This window comes from Lissotriton helveticus, chromosome 3_1 (genome assembly GCF_964261635.1).
Source record: "Lissotriton helveticus chromosome 3_1, aLisHel1.1, whole genome shotgun sequence".
Taxonomy (NCBI): Eukaryota; Metazoa; Chordata; class Amphibia; order Caudata; family Salamandridae; genus Lissotriton; species Lissotriton helveticus.
This window is the reverse complement of record NC_136061.1, coordinates 806,553,980-806,577,761: the sequence shown is the minus strand read 5'-3', so window position 1 is coordinate 806,577,761 and position 23,782 is coordinate 806,553,980. Positions and strand designations below refer to the sequence as shown.

The following is a 23,782-nucleotide window of genomic DNA, read 5'->3' as shown; positions in this document are numbered from 1 at the left end:
GCTGCAGCGCAGGGTAACCGGGAGGCAGGGCAAAGTCCAGAGTCCCCCAATGCCGCTCAGCGTAGTGCTCACAACAGTGGCCCCCGACCCCCACCACACCGCGTCCTCGGCCGGCTCAATAGTCCTCCTCTACCACTACAAGGCCAGGCCTGCAGCCCGCCTCCTGCTGCTCGTCCAAAAGGGGTTTGCCGACCCACCTCACCTGTCAGGCCACCTAAACTCGGGCCCCCAGGGTGTCTGCCAAGTACCATCCGCCAGTCCTGCGCCGCCCCCGCTATTTCACCCCTGGGTCTCCACTCCTCTGCACAAAGCACAGCCAGGCACCACTGCTCACCGTGATCTCGCCGCTCCTTCGGGGCCAGGCACCGCGCTCTGCACCAGGGAGCCCCACCAGGCCGAGCCGCCTCCACACGCTGCACTACCTCATCTAACCCGGGTCACACATCAATTCCTGCACCACCTCGGGGCCAGGCGCTGCCAGTCCGACTCGCACTTCACCAGGGCAGCCCCACCAGGCCGCACTGCCATCCAACTGCCGGCAAAGCTCCCGCTACGGAGCGCTCCACTGCCAGCCCAGGTCCAGTCTGCAGTTCTCGGGGAGCACACAGGCGTTGCCAAGGCGCGGGACAGCTTCCTTGTTAGGCGGCACAAATTGGTGGGCACGGCCACAGGTACATTGTCAGTCACCGCCAGGTCGCGGTGCAGTGTCTCAGCAGTGTACTGTTCTCCACGGGTGCCCCGGCTCACAGGCAGGCCGTATACAACACAGCCAGGCATCGCTGTTCACCTGAAACTCACTGCTGCTCTGGGTGGCCGCGACGCAAGGCCTGCCCGCGCACCAGCTCCTACTCCACCTCAGGCCAGGTACCGCCAGTCCGCCGTATCTCTCATCAGGCCGCGCTGCCTCTCCGTGCCACACTGCCACACGTCCTCATCAGGTCTTGCCTCCACAGCCGCCAGCAAAGCCCCCACTCCAGAGCGCCCCACTGTCATCCCGGGGTCAGTCCGCAGTCCACAAGTAGCACACAGGCAGGGCCAGGTCACGAGTCATCTCACCCGTCGGGTGGCACAAAATGGCGGGCACGGCGACATCTCAGAGATGGTGGCAGTCACTGCCAGCCCACAGTGCAGTTTCCCATCAGACCGCCTTTCTCCGCGGGTGCCCCAGCTCATAGGCAGCCCCCACCTCTCTCGGGGTCCCAGCGCAGCACCCCAGCTCCACTATATAAGGCTCATAAAGGCGGCAGGGCACCGGAGCTCGTGGATGGCACGTCTCTCTACATCGCCGCCGAAGCCACGCCCCCTCATGGAGGTTTTTATGTGACTCTCTGGAATTCTGCAGAGTGAAACTCCACGAGTTTTACCCCACCATTGATCTTTTGTTGCACAAGTCCCTTTTTGCACATTGGCACTTTTGACTGAATCATTATGTTTTAACTGCTGATGAATTGATACATTTAATTTGATTTGTTGTCTTTTAATCTGTTTGTGATTCTTTTTAACTGATTTGCTGCTTACCACTCGCTATTGGTGAATGCTCAGGGGAAATTTTACTCTTAGTTGCATACCTCTAGACTGCCATTTTTGGAGGCAGTTTAGTTGTTTTGCTTGGCTGTCCTGCCTAATTAATCCTTGCCTGATTGGGACCAGGAACCAGATATTATGCTAGAAATCACTCTTATTTGTCCAGTGAACTCAGAGCACTATACTTGGTGAGTTATTCTATTTGCTATACTACATTAACAAAACTAAAAATCCTTTGTCTCTTGGCTACTGATCATTCTCACCTACTCACCGGTGACAGCTCCTGCGCTAAGGCGGAGGAGCGTAGCCCCACTGCTTACAACAGTGTAAATAAAGGAAAAATAAAACGATAATAACTCGTTGTTATTATCATTTCATTTTTTCCTGTTGAGGAAGCTTTGTGGGGCGGGGCGGAGCTGCTCTGCTGTCAGAGCAGGCGGAGGAGTGGTGGGCACTTTGTAAATGTGCTTGAATGTTTGGCCAGTTGTCTAGGGCCGGCGAAACAGTCATGCACACTTTGCATGTTCTCCACCCAGGCTGCATAACAGCCTGGGTGGAGAACATGCCCAGGCTCCCAGTCCCTGGGTGTGTGCCAAACCACGGTGCTCAGACCAATCACACTGCTGCATTTGTATCTTAAAGTACTGCCCTCGTAATCGTATCTGCTGAACTTCCCCGAGCAATTTCAGAGGACATTTCTTCATTTTTAATACATCATGCAGAGAGGCTTATTTTAGGGGATTTTAATTATTGGAAACTGACTACAATAGGTGTAAAAAATGTAGAGACTTCAAGGAGCTTTTATCCAGCGTATATCTTGCACAACACGTGTCCTCTCCTATGATTATTAAATGACATAAACCATACTCACTACTTTATGTTTTCTCCCCTGTCTCTGGTCTGATAATTTTTTTAATACATTTAATGTGGTTGGCCTACAACAAGAAGATATAAAACCAAGAAGCAATAACTTTGTTCATAATTGGTTGCATAATGAACACGCACCTAGTTTCTGCCTAGATGTTCAGTGCATGGAGAAAGAAGTCTCTTCCTAGCTATCACCCTCCAGTAATAAACCTGCTCCCTTACGTAAAACAAAAAATATGAAACATACAGTATCAACACTGATTTTCTAAGGAACTGAAACATGCTAAAGTGAGACTCCGACAGAAATGGTGCAGGGACTACACCCCTTACAAAAAAATTTAAAGGACTATGGAGTTTTATTTTTGTACTTTAAGATTCTCTTCTTCATGAATAAGATCTTGCACTCTGACAATAAATCCAAGGGCATTTTTTTAAATGTGAGGTAAGTATCTAGCCCAGGCCGTTTGTCTCTGTCAATATCCCTTACTCAGGAGTTCTGCAACATGTTAAAACATATTTTATCATAAAAATTAAAATAATTCAAAACAGCATTGCACCAGGCTTCAATGGGTCTCAGATATCTTCTTCTGACATGAATCATACTGTACTCTCTCATTTCCCTGCGCTTAGTGAAGAATGGTTATTTGAGCTAATGACTAAAGTAAAATCTGGCTCAACTAATAATCCTTGCCCCACTAAGGTTCCTAAATCTTTTATTCCTGAAATAGTTGGCTCCTTTCTGTCTCTTCTAAATTCTCCTATGACTCAAGGAATTATACCCACCCATTTAAAGAGGCAGAAGTAATTGCCCTACAGATAAACACAAGCTGAAGATCCATTACTCTTGAAAAACGACCACCCCCATCTTCTTGTTTCATTTTCCTGCCAAATTATTAGACGTGTAAGTGGCTCAGATTTTATGTTCTCATTTGGAGAACTCTCAGTTTGTGAATGTGCACCAGGTGGGGTTTTGTCCTGTTCACAGTACTGAATCAGTAATTCTCTCTGTAGTAGATGAATTCTGTAAAAATGATGACAAAGTAGTGGCATCGGCATTAGTCCTACTTGGCCTGTAAACAGCCTTCGAATCGGTTGACCAAAAAATATTGGTGGACCATGTGAAAGCTGCTGGGCTTCAAGGCTCAACCTTGGATTGGATAAAATCCTTCTTGGTGAACAGAACACAGTTGGTTATCTTTTAAGGCTCCAGCAATTCAACTGGACTGTGAGGTCCCACAGGTCACTTCTTTATCACCGCATTTATTTAATATTTACATCAAACTTCTTACTTAAGCTCTGATCAAGATGAACTGCAAAATATGTAACTATGCAGATAATTCCCAACTTCTGTTTAGATTTGATGGCTCCCTTGAATCCCAAAGAAATTTCCAAACTGTTATGTGGGTTATTTGATACTGGATGGGCAGCAATTTCCTAAAGCTTAATGCAGATAAAACTGAAATTGTTATTTTAAACAATAAAATTAACTCTTGGAACCCTTGGCACTCTAAAATGGGGGAATCTCCTGTTCAAAAAATATCGACTAAAAGCTTAGGTTTTATTATTGACAATGAGCTTTCCTTGAAAACTCAGATAGGCTCAATGATTTAAATCTGTTTTGTGCCTGAGGAAAATAAAAAAGATTTCTAGGTACCATACTCTTGAGGCCTTAATTCTGGTGGTCATGGCACTTATTACTTCTCGCCTCAACGAAGCCAACTCTTTGTATCTCTGTCTTCCGACAAAACCTGTTATGCAGATTGTCCAAAGTCAGGCAGCCAGACTTATCTTTAAGGTACCTAGAACATGCCACATCCCTCCTCTATTGAAAGATCTTTACTGTCTTCCACTGGAGCAAAGATCACCTTCATAGTCTCTTCATATTATCTTTTACAGGATTCTGGGAGGAGGGTGCCCACTTTTTAAGACCAAAATTATGAAATATCTACCAACTAGGAATTTACAATCATCCTCCTCCAATCTACTTTAACCCCTAAATTCAAGAGGCAAAGGATGGGTGGTGCCAGGTGCTACATATTAGACCCTATAATATGGAATTCCTGGCCACAACCACTACACCATCAGATGGATTACTAGTAATATAGGAAGGAGTTACAGACGTAGCTGTTCAGGCAGGCCTATTAGTGTCCTTCTTTCTTTATGTGTACATTGCTTAATTTGAAACCTCTGTTGTACATATCACTAAGAAACTGTTGGGTGAATGTGCACTACTATTAGTGCATTATAACATAATATAACATACCTAGGTCTCCCAGTTTTATGGTTTTTAACATTTCAGTCTGAATTTATCCATATTTTTTTTTTGGGCCATCATATTAGTATTTAACAATATAATTTTTTTTGTTTTGAGAATAAATCGAGTGATAACATGTCATATTTCCGTATTTATTTAACTGCTAAACATGCTCACATACTTTGATGCCTGTCACATTTTAGCAAATTAAGCAGCTAAATATAGCAAAACACTGCACCCACAGGAAAATATCAGCATTATACCATAATTATATGTTAACATATGCCTATATTTTGGAAAATCTAAACATGTTTTTAACTCCCCATGCTGCTCAGCTGCTATCCTGTAATTCACTGAAGAACAAAACAATTGCCAATACTGAGATATACTCAAATAATGCTTACCACACGGAGAGAGTATTGCGAATCATGTGGTACGGGCGGCTCTCCCTAGTGTGGAAGGAGCAACCTTAAGTAACATGATGGGACTGGCACCAGTTGTGGGCCACCACAAATGTGGCACTTGTTCTTGTTGTGACCAGACGATGCAGGGCACAGTTTTTACCTTTGTGGGGATTCATTGGAAACACAACACTATCACGAATTTTAAATCAAAAAACGTCGTCTTTGTGGAGAAGTGTGGCTCACTGTGGAGAAGTGTGGCTCACTGGTTAGAGGAGGCAGACCTGGAAGCAGAGGTCAGCCCGGGACCAGGGTTCAATTCCTGGCTCGGCGGGGTCTTGAGTCCTAAAATGTCCATGGACTCGACAATTCTCGCTCCGGTGCCTACTCGATTCACGGGTTCACACTCTGCGACTCTGGGCAATAGCTTGCTTAATCTCCACTACGGCCCCTCGCGGCGGGATGCCTGGCTTTCACCTTGCGGATACCCTGCCGGGGTTATCTCAAAGGGGAATACCAGGACGGGTTCCCTAAGCAAGCGCTTAGAAACCGCTTGGTGATTTGCGCTATATAAATTCCTGTACATTTACATTTGCCCGAGTCCCAAACTATATATAGGTAAAACCAGTCAGGAGGTGCGTCAAAGGATCACTCAGCACAAGTCAAGGCTGAGGAAAAATTTTGTGAATGCCCCTCTTGTGAATCATTGGACATTAAAAGGCCCTTTGGAGGCCGACTTGAAATGGACTGTGATTTCAAAAATTGAAAAAGATCCTCGGGGTGGAGATATGGAATCAAGACTCAGCCAACGCGAGGCATTATTGATAATGAAGTTTAACACAGCATCTCATGGCTTAAATGAAATATCGGACATTTTCAAGTCTTAAGCTCCTTACAGTGGCCGTGCCTTGTTTACTGCTTGTTTTACTGCTTTTTCACTTTTTTATACACTGTTTCTTACTAGATCGGCAATCATGGCCTCTTTCGTACATACATTCATCATTCTGCCTTGCGTTTGTGGATTCAGTACTAGAGCCGCGTCTGTGTTTGTTTAAGAGGGCTTTTCGATTCTACCATTAGTCCGTTCCGAGACGTGAGAGCCCGCACCTATTTCAAAAATTGTCCGTGCAGAACTACAACAAAAAACTACAACGCCTACCAGGAAATGTAACTATAGTAACGGTAGGAACACATGGTTAACAGCGAACCAATGAGAGATTAGAACCTTTAAAATCTTGGTTCCCATATCTCCCCGCGCCACCTTTGCCGAAATACGAGTTATCGGATTTGGACGCGACAAACAAAATACTAGGTATACACGTCCTCTCGAATATCATACGGGATTTAATTACGAGACGCGAGGGCAGTTAAGAATGGGTATTCATGGATGTTTTACTCTTGCCGCGGTTCCGATTTTCGGAGACCATCATTACATCGTCGTCACGACGACGTGAGGGCTTGAATGGTGAGTGAACATGTTTTAATAGTCTAAGACGTCTGGCCACACGTCTTGCATTCTCTAACGTTTGGATACTATTTACAACAGGGGCCCCAGTCACCAGCAAATCATACGTTGGTGGCCAAAGTCCAGTGCTGCACTTGGTAAGCAGATTTGTGTAAACCATCTGTGTGAATATGTATATCATCCATTTCTGACGGACTAGTAAGACAAACTGTTTGATTTTTTTTTGTCCTTTTTGTCCTTTGTATGATTCACAGAAATGCTGGCACATGAACTTTTTTCCAAAGTGATTGACTGGTCTATTGAAGAAATAAGGTAGGGAGGCATCACCGGTCGGTGCACTGTTTTGTTTTCTGAAGTACTCATTTTTAGGTAGTCTAAAGCTATGTTTGTCTTTTTTTTTTAGAATATTGTGGTCCTGAGGAGAACCCTGCAAAGTCGCCGGGTTCGAAACGCGTCGACCCTTCTTGTCCCATGGCAAACAAAAGATTTGTTGTACAGTGAATTGACTCACTTTGTCATACTTTGATATGTGCATTTGGTTCATTATTTATATAATGTTTTGGAGTTAGTTCAGTTTTGCTGGTGGGATTAAGAATTCTCATTACCAGGTTGCAGAACAAGTAAGAGTTAATCTGACTTGCACTGGTGTGTAGTATTAATAGTGTGAGAGTGAGTGACATTGTTGTTGGCCAAATTGTTTGGGGTATGTTTGCTGGTGTGCATTGGATGTAGGTGTCTTTGGAAATATGTGGTGTAATTATTGTACATAGTGTGTATATTTTGTATGACATTTGATACACATGCGAAAAATATTTTGTCGAAAAGAAAAATAATTTCTTCATTACTTGTGAAATAAACCAAGTGATGGTGGCTTAAGAACGTGGACCTTATTGTTTGATTCGTAAGGTTGTGTGGTAAGCATTATTTGAGTATATCTCAGTATTGGCAATTGTTTTGTTCTTCAGTTATACGGACTCAGCCTTACTGAGTTGAGTTAAGACCCTGTGTTGTTTTCCTGATCCTGGAATTCACAGCCGACAGCATGGAGAGTTAATCACAAGAGGCACTATTTTCAGTATTTATCAGCTTTTAAAAATAAATACAGATGCAAAAAATATAGTTTTCTGTCTGTAGTTATCTGTACAAATCAGTAAAAAAGGAAAAATCGAAGCATTAAACATAACATAACTGATTAACAGGGGGAAATTGCACAGACTCCTAATGCCAACAAAAATGGTTCAGCAACAGAAGGTAAAAAAACTAGGATAGACCCTGCAAAAAGTGCCAAGTTCAACACAACCTTTCTCTGACAGTGCCTACTCTGTACAGGTGGTTGCAAGTGGCTGATACTGGCACTCACGTTTGGGAACTACAACTTATTTTCATCACCAGACTGGACCCACAACAAGGAGAATGGCAGAAATGGAGAAGAAAGGAGGGAGAGAAAGATAGAACAAAGTGACAAAGGGTGAAAACAGAGATGAAAAATAACCCACCATTAGGTAATAGAGACTGGCCAAAAAAAGAGGACAGAAAAATTGAAATACCCCTGAGGTGGATTTAAAACTAGGCAGCCTTGATATTTATTAAACCCGGCTTTTGACCAAATGGGTGGCAGGCTCCTACAAAATTGGGTCTCTAAACTACTAGAATTCAATGTGAGTCAAGATGCCAATTAAGGCTTTTCTTCTGGACAGGTCACACACCATACAGTCACTGCTTTGAAATATCATGATCATCAGTTACAGTATTGGAGGATTGCTATCATCTTAGCTTGCATGTGGGTTCGATTACACGACTGCTATCATATTGCTGGTACATGCTGCTATATGTGCAGTTGTTTAGTGCCATTACTGATGTGTCAAAATCTGATGGAGCAGATTGATTTACTGAGACAGATGGATTTCTAACATTACAGTATTAATACCAATAATAAATGACTTTGTTTCGAAATAACTGAAAATGGTTGTACAAGCAAACAGATCACATGAAGTCACTGCTTAAGGTTATTCATTAGTTTACAGCTTGCTATTATCTTTTACTGATATTTCTCCAAACCAGCTTTATTTTAAACTCCATGCTGTCATCCAAATTCTACCTTCATAGAAAGTCAACATCAACAAACAAAAGTTTGGAATACTTACTTTGGTACCGCCTGGCAAGTCTTCCCTAAAGGGTCCCTGCATGTTTTGAAGCAAGCTGTTGCACAGGCTTCGTACCGCCACTCACAAGTAGAGTAAGATGAATACTTAAACTTTGCATCTAGGAGAAGACAGAACATATATAGATAGGATGAATGTTTTGCAAGGCATTTTGCTATGTAAAAATATATATGCTAACGTTTAATTAACATTATCCTTCTATGTTTCTTGATGTACATGTCTAACCTTCTAATTACAAAGCACCCTGCCCTATGAGCTTCCCAGGGCATACCTTATGGGTGACATATATGCAATAAAAAGTTTAAGACTTGCCAAGGGGGGTTAAATACCAAGTCGATATGCCAGTGTAAAACGACATTTCTGGCTCAAGTGGCAGGCCTGGGACATGTCTTAAGGTGCTACTTAAGTGGTGCTAGCCCATTGGTAGAATTTAATTCATATGCCCTGGGTATATGGTATGACAATCTACAAGGGATGGGTATATGGTCTGCCACTCTACAAGGGACCTATAAGTAAATTAAATTAGGTATGTGTCAATCAAACCATGCTTAGGGGAGTGAGCGCAAGCACTTTAGCATTGCTTAGCAGTGGTAAAGTGCACAAAGTCCTATGGGCATCAAATTAATTTAAAAATACCTTGGAGGTAAGTAGGCAAACAATTTAGGGGAAGACCATTCTAGGGGTGACAAGTTTAACAGTGATAAAGTCCCTTTCTGAAGTGGGACTAAACTTTTTAAAACGTTTTGTCTTCCAGACTTTCACAAGAACCAATCCACTTGGTGTATCCGACCTGGGTTCAATCATGTCAGACTGAAATTGCACGTTGGTTATGGGCTACTGCAACCATTAACTTACATTGGGCACTTTATTTTTCTAGACAATTTTTCCTTTTAATTCTTTAAACATGTATATCTTCAGTTCCACCGTTTTTATCTTATTTTACTCATAACATGCTACTCTTTATTTTAACATTTCTTCTACTGTTTATGCACTGTCTAGGTACTTTGAACATTGTTTTAAACTTGACTACTATGTGTCATGTTAATAGGGATTGAGCACAGGTCTATTTTATTTCATTTGCATGACATCTAGTAGGTTGTGTCCTTATCCTTTGGGGTGGAAACTTGCACACCCCAAGTATAAATCCACTTTCCTACAGGAGATATTCGAAAAATGCTTTCATGTCTTCTATAGATCAGTTTTCAGAATTATTCGTGCAACCCTCACCAACCCCTTAGTTTAGGCCCAGACCCTATGAGTAAAACTCATAGACTCACTATTTAAAATGCTAGTGGTGAACACTATGCTCTGAGGGAACATTATATTGCCTGCTGTTTATGAACTGTTACGCATCTCGAGGAGCTAGGTCTGCTCAGTAAGGGTCACAAACGTCTCAAAATCCTTGAGGGATTCGCTAGATTGTATTACTATTTTAATTTCCAACAGAATAAAAACCATGATGTTCACTCAATTATTTCAGGATGAGTACTTCTCCCATAATCGCTAGACAATGATCCAATTTACAATAATACAAACCCTACACATTCATTTAGAATTTTACTATATATTTTGTTGTAGAGCATCCTACCACAATTTGGTCATCTCTAAAGATTAGTAGCTAGAGACAGACTTCAAAAGTAACGAAGGCTGGACTAGCCTTGCCTGGGTTCAACATGTAACCTGTCTGAAATTGTAGAAAATGAATCAAATGATCTCCTCTTGTTACAAAAAATAATAGGAGTCTTATGAACATGGCAGGTCCAGCATTTGCCTTTGAGCTACTATCATGTTGTGTTTAAATATGACTAGGAAGCAAATGTTTTCACAAGTTTAATGCAGAAATGTGGTCAGCATGCGGTATCTTTGGTTTCCGTGTTCAATAACATACTTTTTACACATCCAAGGAAACTTCATCATCAGTAATGTTTCAGAAGACACCCAATACAAATGCAAAGCAAACCATCATTTCAATTGACTGGGTAAATAGCAACAAGCGCACCTTGGAGGATTTTCAGGTAATAACATTCTGATATACAAAGATTCTTGTTTTAATCAATCAAAGCAAATTGAATGATCATATTCTCATGTCTATATTCAGCATTTTGGCTTCAGATAATATGCTAATAATTGCACAATGTTCTCGTTAATATCAATCTCTCTCGCACTTAAATAATGTGCTTGTGGAGTGGCTGTCCTCCTTTACTGTTGATTTCATGTGAGGACTTTGACGCTACTGCATATATGAATGTCAGTAATCCTCAAGAAAAAAACAACCAATCCCATTAATAGGTTGGCACTGAAAGCTAAAAAAGGAGAGAGCCTCACTCACCAGTGTGGCTTAGGCTAAGTCGATCTCACCTCTTTAGAAACTCCAATATATATTTGCATTTCTAGTGTAAATACTATGCCAATTGTTACATAGGATGAACGCTTGTTTCACTCTATATAATAACTCCACTTTGCCCATCTAAAAGAATCATAATTTAGATCTCAAATGTTCATTCTACGCAGGACATGCACAAACTTATTTGCACAACCTACAAACCCTATGTGCGCCGCACCATACTCGACAAACAACTTTCCACACCATTGTTTCTGAGACGTAAGAATTCTCTCTTGCACCTAACTGTAACGTACAACTAAAATAGTTAGGTTTTTCACTGGTCCCTTTCTGCAGGGTCATCCCCAGACCTCTTGCCTTCACCCTACTGTTTTCTATACCCATTTGTGTTGGTTTTAGGACTCTGCACAATTTACCCTTGCTAAACAGAGCTTTTGATCTCTCCTTAAATCATGGTAGAATTTGGCCTGAAGCTCTGATTGTGCCACTCACCAAAGCAGCACTTTAAACATGGCCCAGGCTTACCCTTGCAGTCTCTGTGTGCAGTTAAACTGCCATGTCGACCTGGCACAGTAAACCTTTTGCAAGGCCCAAATCTTCCTTGCTAAAACATGTAGGTCATGGACAGTCAAGAGGGCAGGGTGCAATGTATTATTGGAACAAGTACTGCATGTCCTTGTAGTGAAAAACTCTTAAATTCGTTGTATACCACTTTCATGGCCTACCTCTCCAATAGAATAACATTGGAGTTACCTTATTCTATTTAATACACTGTGATTTTCAAATGGGAGAGCATAACAAGTTCATGTTCGATGTCTTTGGGATTGTAATGAAACATCCTAACTTAAGTCAGATTTTAAATTACAATTTTGAAAATGCACTTTTAGGAAGTTGGTATTTTTCTGCCTTAGCAATTTAGTGCCTTCAGTCTGTCTCTGGGTCACATGACAGGGTGCAGTTGACAGTTGGGCTTTATGTATTCCTCCTAGACATCCCCAGACAACAGAGAGATTAGGTGTACCTGAATTGGACATCGCGGGCAGTAATGCAGGGTGAAGCAGGGCACAGCCCTACTTGCACTTGAATAGGCTGTGTCCTGCCTCCACACAAAGGACTACATAACTTCAGTAGTTAGTCTGGAGCCAGGGAAGTCAGGATGCCTGAGGACATCAAAGAACATTTCTAAAACCTCCACCTTCCAGAGGAAGTGCACCAGGTATAAAGATTGGAAATCAGACCCCACCTCTTCTATACACTTCTGGACCTGTGGATAATCTGCCAAGAAGAAGGACTGCTGTGCTGCTGAAAGGACTGATTGTTGCTGGACTTCTGCTCTGAAGGACTGCTGCCCTGCTGCGCTGCCCTGCTGCCTGCTGTCATCTTGCCTGAGTGAGAAGGACTGGGCCTGCATTTGTTGAAATCAGGACCACAAGTGTGACTCCAAGGGTTAGTTGGCTGGCCTCCTGACTTGAGACTCAGGGACAGAAAACCCCAGTCCTGGACTTTTGATAGTGGGCCTAAAGTGTTCTGCCAACCTCCACAGATCTAGCGGTACCAACACATCTCCTCCTCATTGAGCAACCCTGAGCAGAACTGACACATCACCCCTGCTGTATGGATTAGACCTGCCTCAAAGACTCACATTGCCTCCACTGCCCGCAGCCTCTTTGGAACCACCGCCTTGTGATGCATCCTCAGCAGAGGTCCTTGCATCCCTCGTCAACAGCAGCCTCGAGGATGATGACAGTTTCAACATCGCAGCTTTGCAGCTCCTCGGTACCCAGGCATCACCCTGACTGCAGAACGCATTTGCAAATCAGGACTGAGCATCACAAGCCCTTGTTGATGGGATCATCGATGACAATTCAGGACCTTGCATCGCAGCTTTGCTGCACCTCGGAAGTGATGCATAGATTTGGTTGCACGACACATCTTTGACGCAGATCCTCAAAATGATATGCAAACCAGAATTGGGGTTCTTTGTTCAGCTGGCCTAACAGGGTCCTTGTAGCCAGCAGCGCTTCATCGCTGTTGGCCTGAACTTGTGACTTTGTCCCACTCTGTCACAACCATATATCCACAGTTGGAGCTTTTTGGTTTTTGAGGCTATTTTCACATAACTCTTTAAAATTGCATATGTCCGGTACTACTGACTGGATTATTCTATGGTCTTGTTTTATTCATTAACAATAACTTTATTTTCATCACTTGGGAGTGGGATCGTTTTTGTGTTGTCTTTTCAGTTTATTACTGTTTGAAGTGCTGCACAAATCCTTTACACATTGCCTCTGAGTTAAGCCTAACTGCTCGGAGCAAAGTTACCAGACGCTTGAGCACAGGTTAATTTTGAATTGGCTTGTGCCTCACCCTGATAAGGATTGTGGTTGCTGCTTAACCAGGGTTCACATCCCAGTCAAACAACAACCCAATTTCGTCCACCAGGCAGTAGACTCAGCTTGACCTAAAACATTTTGTAGATTTCTCTTCTTTCACCTAACTTTAATCCAGTGTTGAAAGCACATCAAATAATAATAAAGGTACACTACTAGCGTGCAAGGTAACTTATGTAGGTATGACCTGAAACAAATAGTTCATTTAGTATCGGTTGCACACTACATTTTCGTAATAGAAAAATAACATAAGGCAGCAATTTAACGTTACCTTTGAGACTATGGTCGCTTTTTATACTGAACGTATAAACCTGTTGACTCTGCTCTACTCCCACTGTGACTTTTTATGTGTCCTATCTTGGGTTTTACCTGTAGGCCAGCACTACAAATTGCATGTCCTGTGTCACACTCATGAATCACCATGTTATTAGTTTCAAGTGATCATCATATGCTCCACTCAGATAAACAAAACACAAGCAATCAGGGGCTTGATTTAGAGTTCGACAGACAGGTTACCCCTGTCACAATTGTGACGGATATCCCGTCCGCTGTATTAAAAGTGCATTATATCCTGAGGCACTTCGGATAGAGTGGGCATGCTATCTGTGACGTTTGTGACAGTTTCCCATCCACTGAACTCTAAATCAGGCCCTGTGGAGCGTTAATGTTACTCAAATTGCAGAGTTCTGGCAGGGCATTAAAAATTCTATGTATGCCAAAGACCAGCTCTCATTCAACGATTCTACTAAAGAAAGGAGGATGATTTTCTGTAATCCGTTTGTGGTCTCCAGAGCATTGGACCTCCATCGTGATAAGCCTGATAGAGAGCCTGGGGGAACTCTTAAATATGAGTTGCCTCTTATCCTATCGGTGCACTTCTCTTATCAGGGTTAGCTGCAACAAAACGGTGGTTAACCGACTTCCGCTCCCATGTTGGCATCCTTCTGACTGTATGCTCTCCCTCCATATCCCATCTTCAACCAAATATCTTTTACCTCAGCACCATCTGCAACATTCCAAAGATGACATCATACGATTTAGCTCCAGTTTACTCTGGAACATTGTCTACAACACACACAAACATCTTGTATACAGACCAATAAAGAAAGATAAATCCTCAAAAATCTTTAAGCTAACCAGTGCTGTAGTGAATTCTGCGGAGACTAAACTAGAGCTGGTGAAACAGCATTACCATCTGCTAGGATAGTTCATCTTCAGCGAGCACTATAATTGTTATCCTCCTTGGTGGTACATTTAATTCACATGTATTTGTTGTTAATTGGTGGAAAAAACATGCGACTATTAGAATTTCAAATGAGAAACATACCTACAAGTTTAAACAGAGTAGAGAGTCTGTAAGCATCAGAATGACGGTATTTTGCAAGGTAAACAGAGGAGGCTGAAATGCGTACGAAATATCCTGGCTTGTAGAAGGACTCAAAAGATTTATATCTGGCAATCCAGGTATTTTTGTGGATAATAAATGTGGATCGGTTTTGAAAGTCTTCACTCTTTTGCCATTTAGAAACTGCAAGTTTACTGTCCAGTCCTACATGCAGAAAGAAATTCGGTCGATCCGCCATTTCAAACGATACCAGTGTTAGGTCTGAAAAAAAACAGGTAAACAAACAGAAATAAATTATCACTCAAAATACAAAGCCAATACACAATACTCAATATGCTGCTTGTCATTTCACACGAGGAAATATCTTCAACAAAAGATTGTAACTTAAAAAAATGTAATTCTATTTAGAGTCAAATTAAACAAAATTATTAAAATATTCCAGCTACAGAAGGAGGGCTATGCTCGCTGGCGTTTCAGTCTGTAATGCCATGGTTTGTTTTGCATTTTGCAGTAGCACTGTTGCTTATCAAGTAGACATTAAGAGGTCGTTATCTCACAATTAACAGGTGGGCACTGTAGACACCATACATGGTTATTATCATTCACAAACATACCGTGCAGCTGTTTGTTTTGGGTCAAATATATACAAATAAAGGCCAGAGTGTAATCTCCTACTCTTTGATTTTTCCTTTTATAAAAAACTATTCTAATAATCAAATTTAACAAGTAACGTTTTACCAAAACCTAACCTCCACCAGTTTTACATTAACCATGCACCATGATTTGTATTGTGTGGAAGGTCAGGGCACGTGTAATGTGAAGATACTTATAACCAGGGCTTTAAGTGGGATGAAATAACTAGGGCGGGGGATCTCTCAAAGGGGCGTGGGCAATGTAATTAAGAATGTGGCTTAAAAACGCGTACGGTAAAAACCTGTGCCTAGCCTAGTGTGCCGCCTGACTTGGAAATTTCAGTTTCTGTCATTCCATCCAGATATATGATACAACATCATACCTACAACAAGTCAGGACTATTGGCTTTGTCAATGGTTGTTAGTTGCATAAGATAAATAAGTAGCAACTATGTCTTGTATATAATATTGAAAAAGCTTCCACTTAAAGCCCTGATGACACCACGATAATGTGGCTGCTCCTGAGTTTCAAAAAGAGAAAATGACTCTCTGTGTAACTTCTCCACTAGTGAAAAGTCAGCAGTGTGAGCACGCGCACATCGATGTGCCTACTGTCACTGCCATCCAGAAAAAAACAGACCGCCTTTGCCAGGGCACAAAACAGAGCCCTATAGAGATCCATTTGGAAGCCCCCTCAAAAGAATTGCTGGTGTTCAGCGCCGGTGAGACCCGGCCCACTTAAAGCCCTGCTTATAACACTTGGCACATGGCTTCAATGACTGTGTGGGTGTGTGTATCTTTGCGGGACTTTGTATGACTGTGTGGGTGTGTATCGTGTGTATCCCGTAGGTATTCCTGGCAGGCATTATGCTGGGCAGCTCACCTGGTAGAATTGCCGAGCTATTTCGTAACAGGGAGTGCAGGATGCTGCACCTAGTGATTGTGATCTATATTTATTAAAATGGTGAACGGGTTAAACCAAAGAGGATAGAGGAAAGATGCACACTTTTGTGAACTTTTGTGACAGCCAGTGCTTTAAATGGGGCCGGTACTGTTCGGTACTGAGTACCAGCACTTTTTTATTTTGAGATGGAGAGTACCGGCACTTCTCAAGAGTGACGTTATACTTTCAATTGGAGAGTACCGGCACTTCTCAGAAACAAGCAGATACTCTGGTTACACAGTACCTGCATTTCTATTTTTTCATTTCAAACACTGGTGAAAGCTGTCTAAATGCCTAAGTAAGCAAAGGCCCAGTTGCAATCAATGTAATTGATTAACGGTGGGAAAGTAGTAGGTGAGTTAAATATGCACCTTCCTGACTTTTTCGAAGAGAAGTAGAGGAGAGCTTTTGGGCAGTTGTTGAATAGGGTGGAGGAAGCAGGCACTCAACGTGCATTAGGCTAAAAGGACGTTACCATGGCCCGTGCTGCTGGAGTTTACGGGACACTAACAGTTCTTTAGCTGATTGGAGCTGGACTGGCCTGGAGATGGGGCCTTAATGACAGATCAGTACACATAAAGAATGGAACTGTGATCCTGAGTGCAATGGGGTGACGTCAGAGACGTAGCCCAAAGAAAACAAACTATTCTGCAACTATTTTGTTGACCTTTCATCTTCAGGTAAATGCATATAAAATACAATTTGCACACTTTAAATGAGAAATAAAAGCAAGTTAGAGGGATTGTCAGGAAATACAATCTTTTATGTTGCAACAGCTCAATTTGTTAATGTGATCACTGTAGATATCTTTGTGAAAAAAACAGTCACATAACTGAATCCTACTAGGACTTTATTTGGCTGAAAACTCCAGCAGGTAAAATCACTGTGGGAAAAGCCTGCATTGTAGCCTGGACCCCTTATATGACATCTGTACAAGCCTCAAACAAGCCCCAGGGGCAGCATTACGTACTCACCTTTGCCAGCCAACATACTTCACTGCTTTCTTCACACCTCTTACCCTTTCCTCCAACCATGCCTTACAATAATACACTTTTACCACAGCCCTATGCGCGCTGTTACCACCTGCAAAGAGCAGGTGCTAAAGATGTGTGTTAAACCCCATAGAAAAGGGGCTACAATGCGGAATACCACCTACTATTTCCTGTTCTGCTAGTTAATTCCCCATTCCATGGTGTTTAACTCATAATTGCATGGTACTAGTGGGTTGTTACTGCACTGTACTGGTAATTACCGAACTTGCAATTGGGGCCATGGTGGGCTAGTTGAAGTTTCTGGGGATAAATCAACAAGAATGAAAATCCCAGTTATCACTTCCCTGCACATCTTCAAAACCTTCTTTTTTTGCATGCCACTTGAAAGCTTGTGTTGTTAATGCCACCATAATTTCTAGATTGAAGTATGCCAATGCATTCTAGACCAATCTTCTGTAACCAGCTATTTACAACATTTCAGGTGCCCAAAGTAGGGCAGCATGACTTATCATGAATTACAGAGCATTATGTATGTTCTCTGAGGCTTGTCTTAAGCTGTGCTGGTTGCAAATTTCTATGATGATCTATTATAAGACACTCAACTGAAACATGAAACAGGACCCATGATGCCCTGTGTTTGCTTTCAAATATAATCAAAGCGATACAAAAGGGGATGATGGACGGAGCGTTTGAACAAATCAAACACTCACCCCCAGTCAACTGATCTGGGTTTAATCCATCACCATTCTTTAGTTCACTCAGCCACCCCAGTTCAGACATGGCTATATGCAAATCAGTCTGACCCTGTGCCTTATGGGAACAGTCCAGCCCGAACTGCCAAGCCATGTCTTCCCTGGACCGGAAACAAGCATCCTGGGACCGGTTTCGGATTCATAATCCTCATTACCCAGGCTATCTTGAATCCAGTGGCCAAGTGAACAAGGGACTCACGTCTGAGTATACCCTGCCACACTTAGGGCGAACAAAGCGATACAAAAGGGGGTGATGGACGGAGCGTTTGAACAAATCAAACACTCACCCCCAGTCAACTGATCTGGGTTTAATCCATCACCATTCTTTAGTTCACTCAGCCACCCCAGTTCAGACATGGCTATATGCAAATCAGTCTGACCCTGTGCCTTATGGGAACAGTCCAGCCCGAACTGCCAAGCCATGTCTTCCCTGGACCGGAAACAAGCATCCTGGGACCGGTTTCGGATTCATAATCCTCATCAGCCAGGCTATCTTGAATCCAGTGGCCAAGTGAACAAGGGACTCACGTCTGAGTATACCCTGCCACACTTAGGGCGAACAAAGCGATACAAAAGGGGATGATGGACGGAGTGTTTAAACAAATCAAACACTCACCCCCAGTCAACTGATCTGGGTTTAATCCATCACCATTCTTTAGTTCACTCAGCCACCCCAGTTCAGACATGGCTATATGCAAATCAGTCTGACCCTGTGCCTTATGGGAACAGTCCAGCCCGAACTGCCAAGCCATGTCTTCCCTGGACCGGAAACAAGCATCCTGGGACCGGTTTCGGATTCATAATCCTCATCAGCCAGGCTATCTTGAATCCAGTGGCCAAGTGAACAAGGGACTCACGTCTGAGTATACCCTGCCACACTTAGGGCGAACAAAGCGATACAAAAGGGGATGATGGACGGAGCGTTTGAACAAATCAAACACTCACCCCCAGTCAACTGATCTGGGTTTAATCCATCACCATTCTTTAGTTCACTCAGCCACCCCAGTTCAGACATGGCTATATGCAAATCAGTCTGACCCTGTGCCTTATGGGAACAGTCCAGCCCGAACTGCCAAGCCATGTCTTCCCTGGACCGGAAACAAGCATCCTGGGACCGGTTTCGGATTCATAATCCTCATCAGCCAGGCTATCTTAAATCCAGTGGCCAAGTGAACAAGGGACTCACGTCTGAGTATACCCTACCACACTTAGGGCGAACAAAGCAATACAAAAGGGGATGATGGACGGAGCGTTTGAACAAATCAAACACTCACCCCCAGTCAACTGATCTGGGTTTAATCCATCACCATTCTTTAGTTCACTCAGCCACCCCAGTTCAGACATGGCTATATGCAAATCAGTCTGACCCTGTGCCTTATGGGAACAGTCCAGCCCGAACTGCCAAGCTGGACTGTTCCCATGAGGCACAGGGTCAGACTGATTTGCATATAGCCATGTCTGAAATGGGGTGGCTGAGTGGGCTAAAGAATGGTGATGGATTAAACCCAGATCAGTTGACTGGGGGTGAGTGTTTGATTTGCTCAAACGCTCCGTCTATCATCCCCTTTGCATCGCTTTGTTTGCCCTAAGTGTGGCAGGGTATGCTCAGACGTGAGTCCCTTGCTCACTTGGCCACTGGATTCAAGATAGCCTGGCTGATGAGGATTATGAATCCGAAACCGGTCCCAGGATGCTTGTTTCCGGTCCATGGAAGACATGGCTTGGCAGTTCGGGCTGGACTGTTCCCATGAGGCACAGGGTCAGACTGATTTGCATATAGCCATGTCTGAAATGGGGTGGCTGAGTGGGCTAAAGAATGGTGATGGATTAAACCCAGATCAGTTGACTGGGGGTGAGTGTTTGATTTGCTCAAACGCTCCGTCCATCATCCCCTTTTGTATCGCTTCAAATATAATCAATCACTTATTGAAGATCTTCCCGCTGATTACCGGTCCCCAAGTTTAGAATGTGTTGGTTTGGGCAGGTTGTAGAAAAGGATGTTCCTTCTCATTTTCTGCTTCTTTATTTGGAATGTACTCTACTTGTCCTGCAAAAAATGGAGAACCATTATGTGTTTACGAAGGCTCTTAAAATTAATCTTGTTTATTTATTATCTACCCCTGAAAGACTGTCCCACATTCCAAAATGTAGGGTCAAGGAGATATATTGGGATACTATTATGGTGAAGGAGATTGAATGAGGATTTTATGAGTTTTAAATACGTCCCATTTTATGAGGAAACAATCTATGAAATTGCTCCACCTATGGCACGTAAACTATTTATACAATTCCGTTTTAAAACTCTACCCACTAAATTGTTCTGTAAAAAGTGGTGTAGTAAGGCCCCCTCTGACGATCAGTGCCCAGCGTGCAAGGCTAGTTCCAAATCAATATTCCACTTGGTATTTTTTTGCCCCCACTACAGAACTCTGAGGGGTAAATAGATTGTTCCACTGTGTAAATTAATTGGTCCTAGCCATTATCTTGAGGTTTTGAGAATCCTAGCCACTGACACCCCCAAGGTGGGAGTTTTTGGTCTGGACAGATTCTGGCATGCATTAGGGGTCAAACATTTTAAATGTATTATATGAGCTGTTTTTCTTTTTAACTTTTACAAATCTCTCACATCAAATCCTGGCTCACTGCTTGAACAAGGATTTTTAATCTTGCATTGATTTAACAATTGTTGCATCTTGCACTTTGTAAAATGATTTTTATTCTCTGTATTGTTTCATATTTATGTTTCACCACGCTCTTTGCAAGATCTTTGTGATCAAAAATAGAGTTATTTCAACGACTGATTATCTTTTATTCTTTCTGGTGGTGTTAGTCAGTTGAAGATTAGGGTATTCATTACAAGGAGGTGAACTTCGCTCCGCCTGCGGAGTTTTCAGGCTTTTGCTCACTCTGTGCTCCTCTCAGAGCACGGAGTATTGCAGAAACTCTACAACCTCAGTGTAACAGACTCTGCAGAAGGACAAGTTTGCATCTGTCCACTAGCCACTGGCACTGGTTGAGTCTTCACTCCCATGTAGGAGCAGGATCTGACTCCTGTTGAAAGGCAGCAGGTGAACTTAGATCCCTTTCCAGTCCGATCACCCTCACCGGCTGGATTTTCAGCGGCTTCCAGTTCGTTTGGAAAAATTTAGCAGTTAGGACCCCCGCTGCCTGGCAGCCCTCCTGCAAAAGAGTGGCGCGAGGAGCAAGTCCATGCACTGGTCCAGCCTGGGCTGCTAAGGCACTACCCACACCTGAGCACTGACATCTAAGCTCGAAGCGATGGCAGAGGCCATTGATTGCACACTCAAGTGACCGAGTCTGTGCGGGGCTGCCCAAGGTGACTCCCACATTCTTGCAGTTGTCCTGTTTAGGGAGACTAGAATGGCAGTCTTACTTCTCCCTTCGAGTCGCTGAGGTGAGGTCACATCTTGCCCCTCCTTGCTTCCTCAGCCCATCCGAGCTGAGCTCTGCTACCTTCCTGGCTCAGCACACATTGGCTGCTCTGTGCCTTGCAGGATGTGCCTTTATATTCAGACCTTACTGTGGTAAGCGGGGGCCCTGTGAGGGAAGAGGGGTCTTTCATTGAACCTTGTGACGCGCACAGCAGAACCAGCCAAGGAGGCTTTGTGAGTGAGAACTAATTTAAATAATCTTCATGCCCGGCCCCGGAAATGTGGAGTCCCCAGCTGAATTTCTATGGCGAGTGAGAACGCGAGGGCTGTCGGGGAGGCAGGCATTGCAGGGGTTCAAGTTGGTTTTGCACTGCAGTTCTGTAAATAGTGTGCTTAGCTCTGATGATGATGTGTGTTGGCAACAAAGGCATGGTGGTGCCGGGCTCTTTTTTATAAATCTGAATGCCAACTGCTTTCATCAACCTTCGCAATTCCACCAGCTTGCGGAACTCTGCGGAATTTGACAAAGTTTTCTAGTAACTCCGCCAAATACCACGGAGTTCAAATCTGTGAGCTCCTCTCAGCCCTAATATTGTCATTTCCGCCAACATGCAGCAGTCCATGTCATTGCTCCATTCCACAAGCATAGGGACCCTTTTTACCCCGCATTGATGGGCAACATTTTCACTACAATGGGTTGGAATGCGAACCCAAGCGATTGCCAGTGGTTAGACCTATTGCTAGCATCATCCCAACACCTTTTGTGTGTTGCAAATTATATGTTTTGCCACCACCAGGCCAAGTGTGATCCAAATTCTTTGGTGTTTCGTGGTCGACTTGTTGCCCATAATGTGGAGTGGGGTCTGTTTCAGTGAGTCATCTATGTGTATCTCCACTATTGATTGCTAGTATGCTTGTATAGCCAGAGACTCCTGGATGATATATGTTAGAAATTGGGTTACTGTGTGTGCCAATGTGAAGTTACAAGCAAACCCCTAATTAGCCTGTGCTTTACCCTCTGGCAGCCTGGCACAAAGAAGTCAGGCTTAACTTAGAGACAATGTGTGAAGTATTTATGCAGCATATAAAACAGTATTAGAAAAAACGAGTAAAATTTAATAAATTATTTGAGACTAAAATAACAAAAATCTAATCAAAAGAACCGGAGATATGCATTTTCGCAATTGTAAAGATTTGAGTGAAAGCAAAGCTTTGAAGCACAATGTTCCATCTGTAGTTATCTGGTCGCAGCAGACTGGGACACATGTTCAGGCCAATCTCAATGGAGCACAGGCTGGCAGCTGAACAAAGTACCTTAAATTTTGGTTGATGAACGTTGTAAGATCCAATGTTGAGGATGTGTTGTGCAGCGACAGTTCCTCGATGGAACTGCAGGACAGCAATGTGGAGCTCTGCATCCTCTTTGAGGATCCCGTCTATGAAGGGCTTACAATGCGCTGGCCTGCATTGGGGATGTGTCATGCAGAGGCAGTTCCGAGTAAACTTGGGACTGCAAGGTGAGGGCCAGCATTGTGGATGACTTGTGCTGTGATGGTTCCGCAGTGGAGATGTGGTGTGCACCATTAGATCTGCCCACAAAAGCACAGCTGGGCTGGCAAAGCATCTTCAGGCTCACTTCCAAGGGTCCCGGACTAGGGTGGCACCACTCGGGGATAGGAGTCACAGTAGACCGAGTTTAGGTGCTGTGTAGAAGGTGATTAGAGACTTTTCTGTCCTTAGGTTTCAATAAAGAGCACACCACAAAGGCTCTGCCTGAGCACTCTCACAAAGGGTTTCTCCCTGGTCTTTTGTGACCCCGGACGAGCTGGGGCCAGGACCAGGACCTGACCTGGTCAGAGCCGATCGCTCCACCCGCCGTGTGGCCCATCCTTGGTGTGCCCGGTCTCCGCTTCCGCCGCCGCTGCCCGTTGTGCCTCTGCTGTGCCCCTGATCTCGCCTTAAACCATATTGTATCTGCCCTGTTGTGCCCCTGATCTCGTTATGCCCGTTTTTGCATGTTGTGACAGTAATTTGTCTGTTTTGACCGTATTGTATCTGCCCCTGTTGTGCCCCTGATCTCGTTTTGCCCGCATTGTATGTTGTGCCAGTAATTTGTATTTTGTTGTGTTCTCGCCAACTGTTGTGCCCCTCCACCCCGCTCCCAACTCCCTGCCGCTGCTCCCCCGCGGCCCCACCCTCACTCCCTCCAGCATCACCGTTCCGCTCCCCTCCCCACTCGCCACCCCGCTCCTGCCTCCCAGCTGCTCCTCCCTCCCACTGGAAACATAGGGTTGTGTCCGCGAGGCGGGGAGCTATGACCTG

The 23,782-nt window shown here is 43.7% G+C and overlaps 1 protein-coding gene across 1 annotated transcript in view; it reads right to left on the bottom strand.

Annotated features, from left to right (window-relative positions):
- The window catches only part of OTOG (otogelin), a 1,048,712-nt gene that overhangs the window by 383,756 nt on the left and 641,174 nt on the right, over positions 1–23,782 (bottom strand). The window contains exons 31-32 of the mRNA XM_078682941.1: positions 14,732–15,010; positions 8,656–8,773 (exon numbers count right to left, since the gene is read on the bottom strand). Of these exons, the coding sequence (XP_078539067.1) occupies positions 8,656–8,773; positions 14,732–15,010 (397 nt within the window). The remainder of the gene's footprint in view (positions 1–8,655; positions 8,774–14,731; positions 15,011–23,782) is intronic.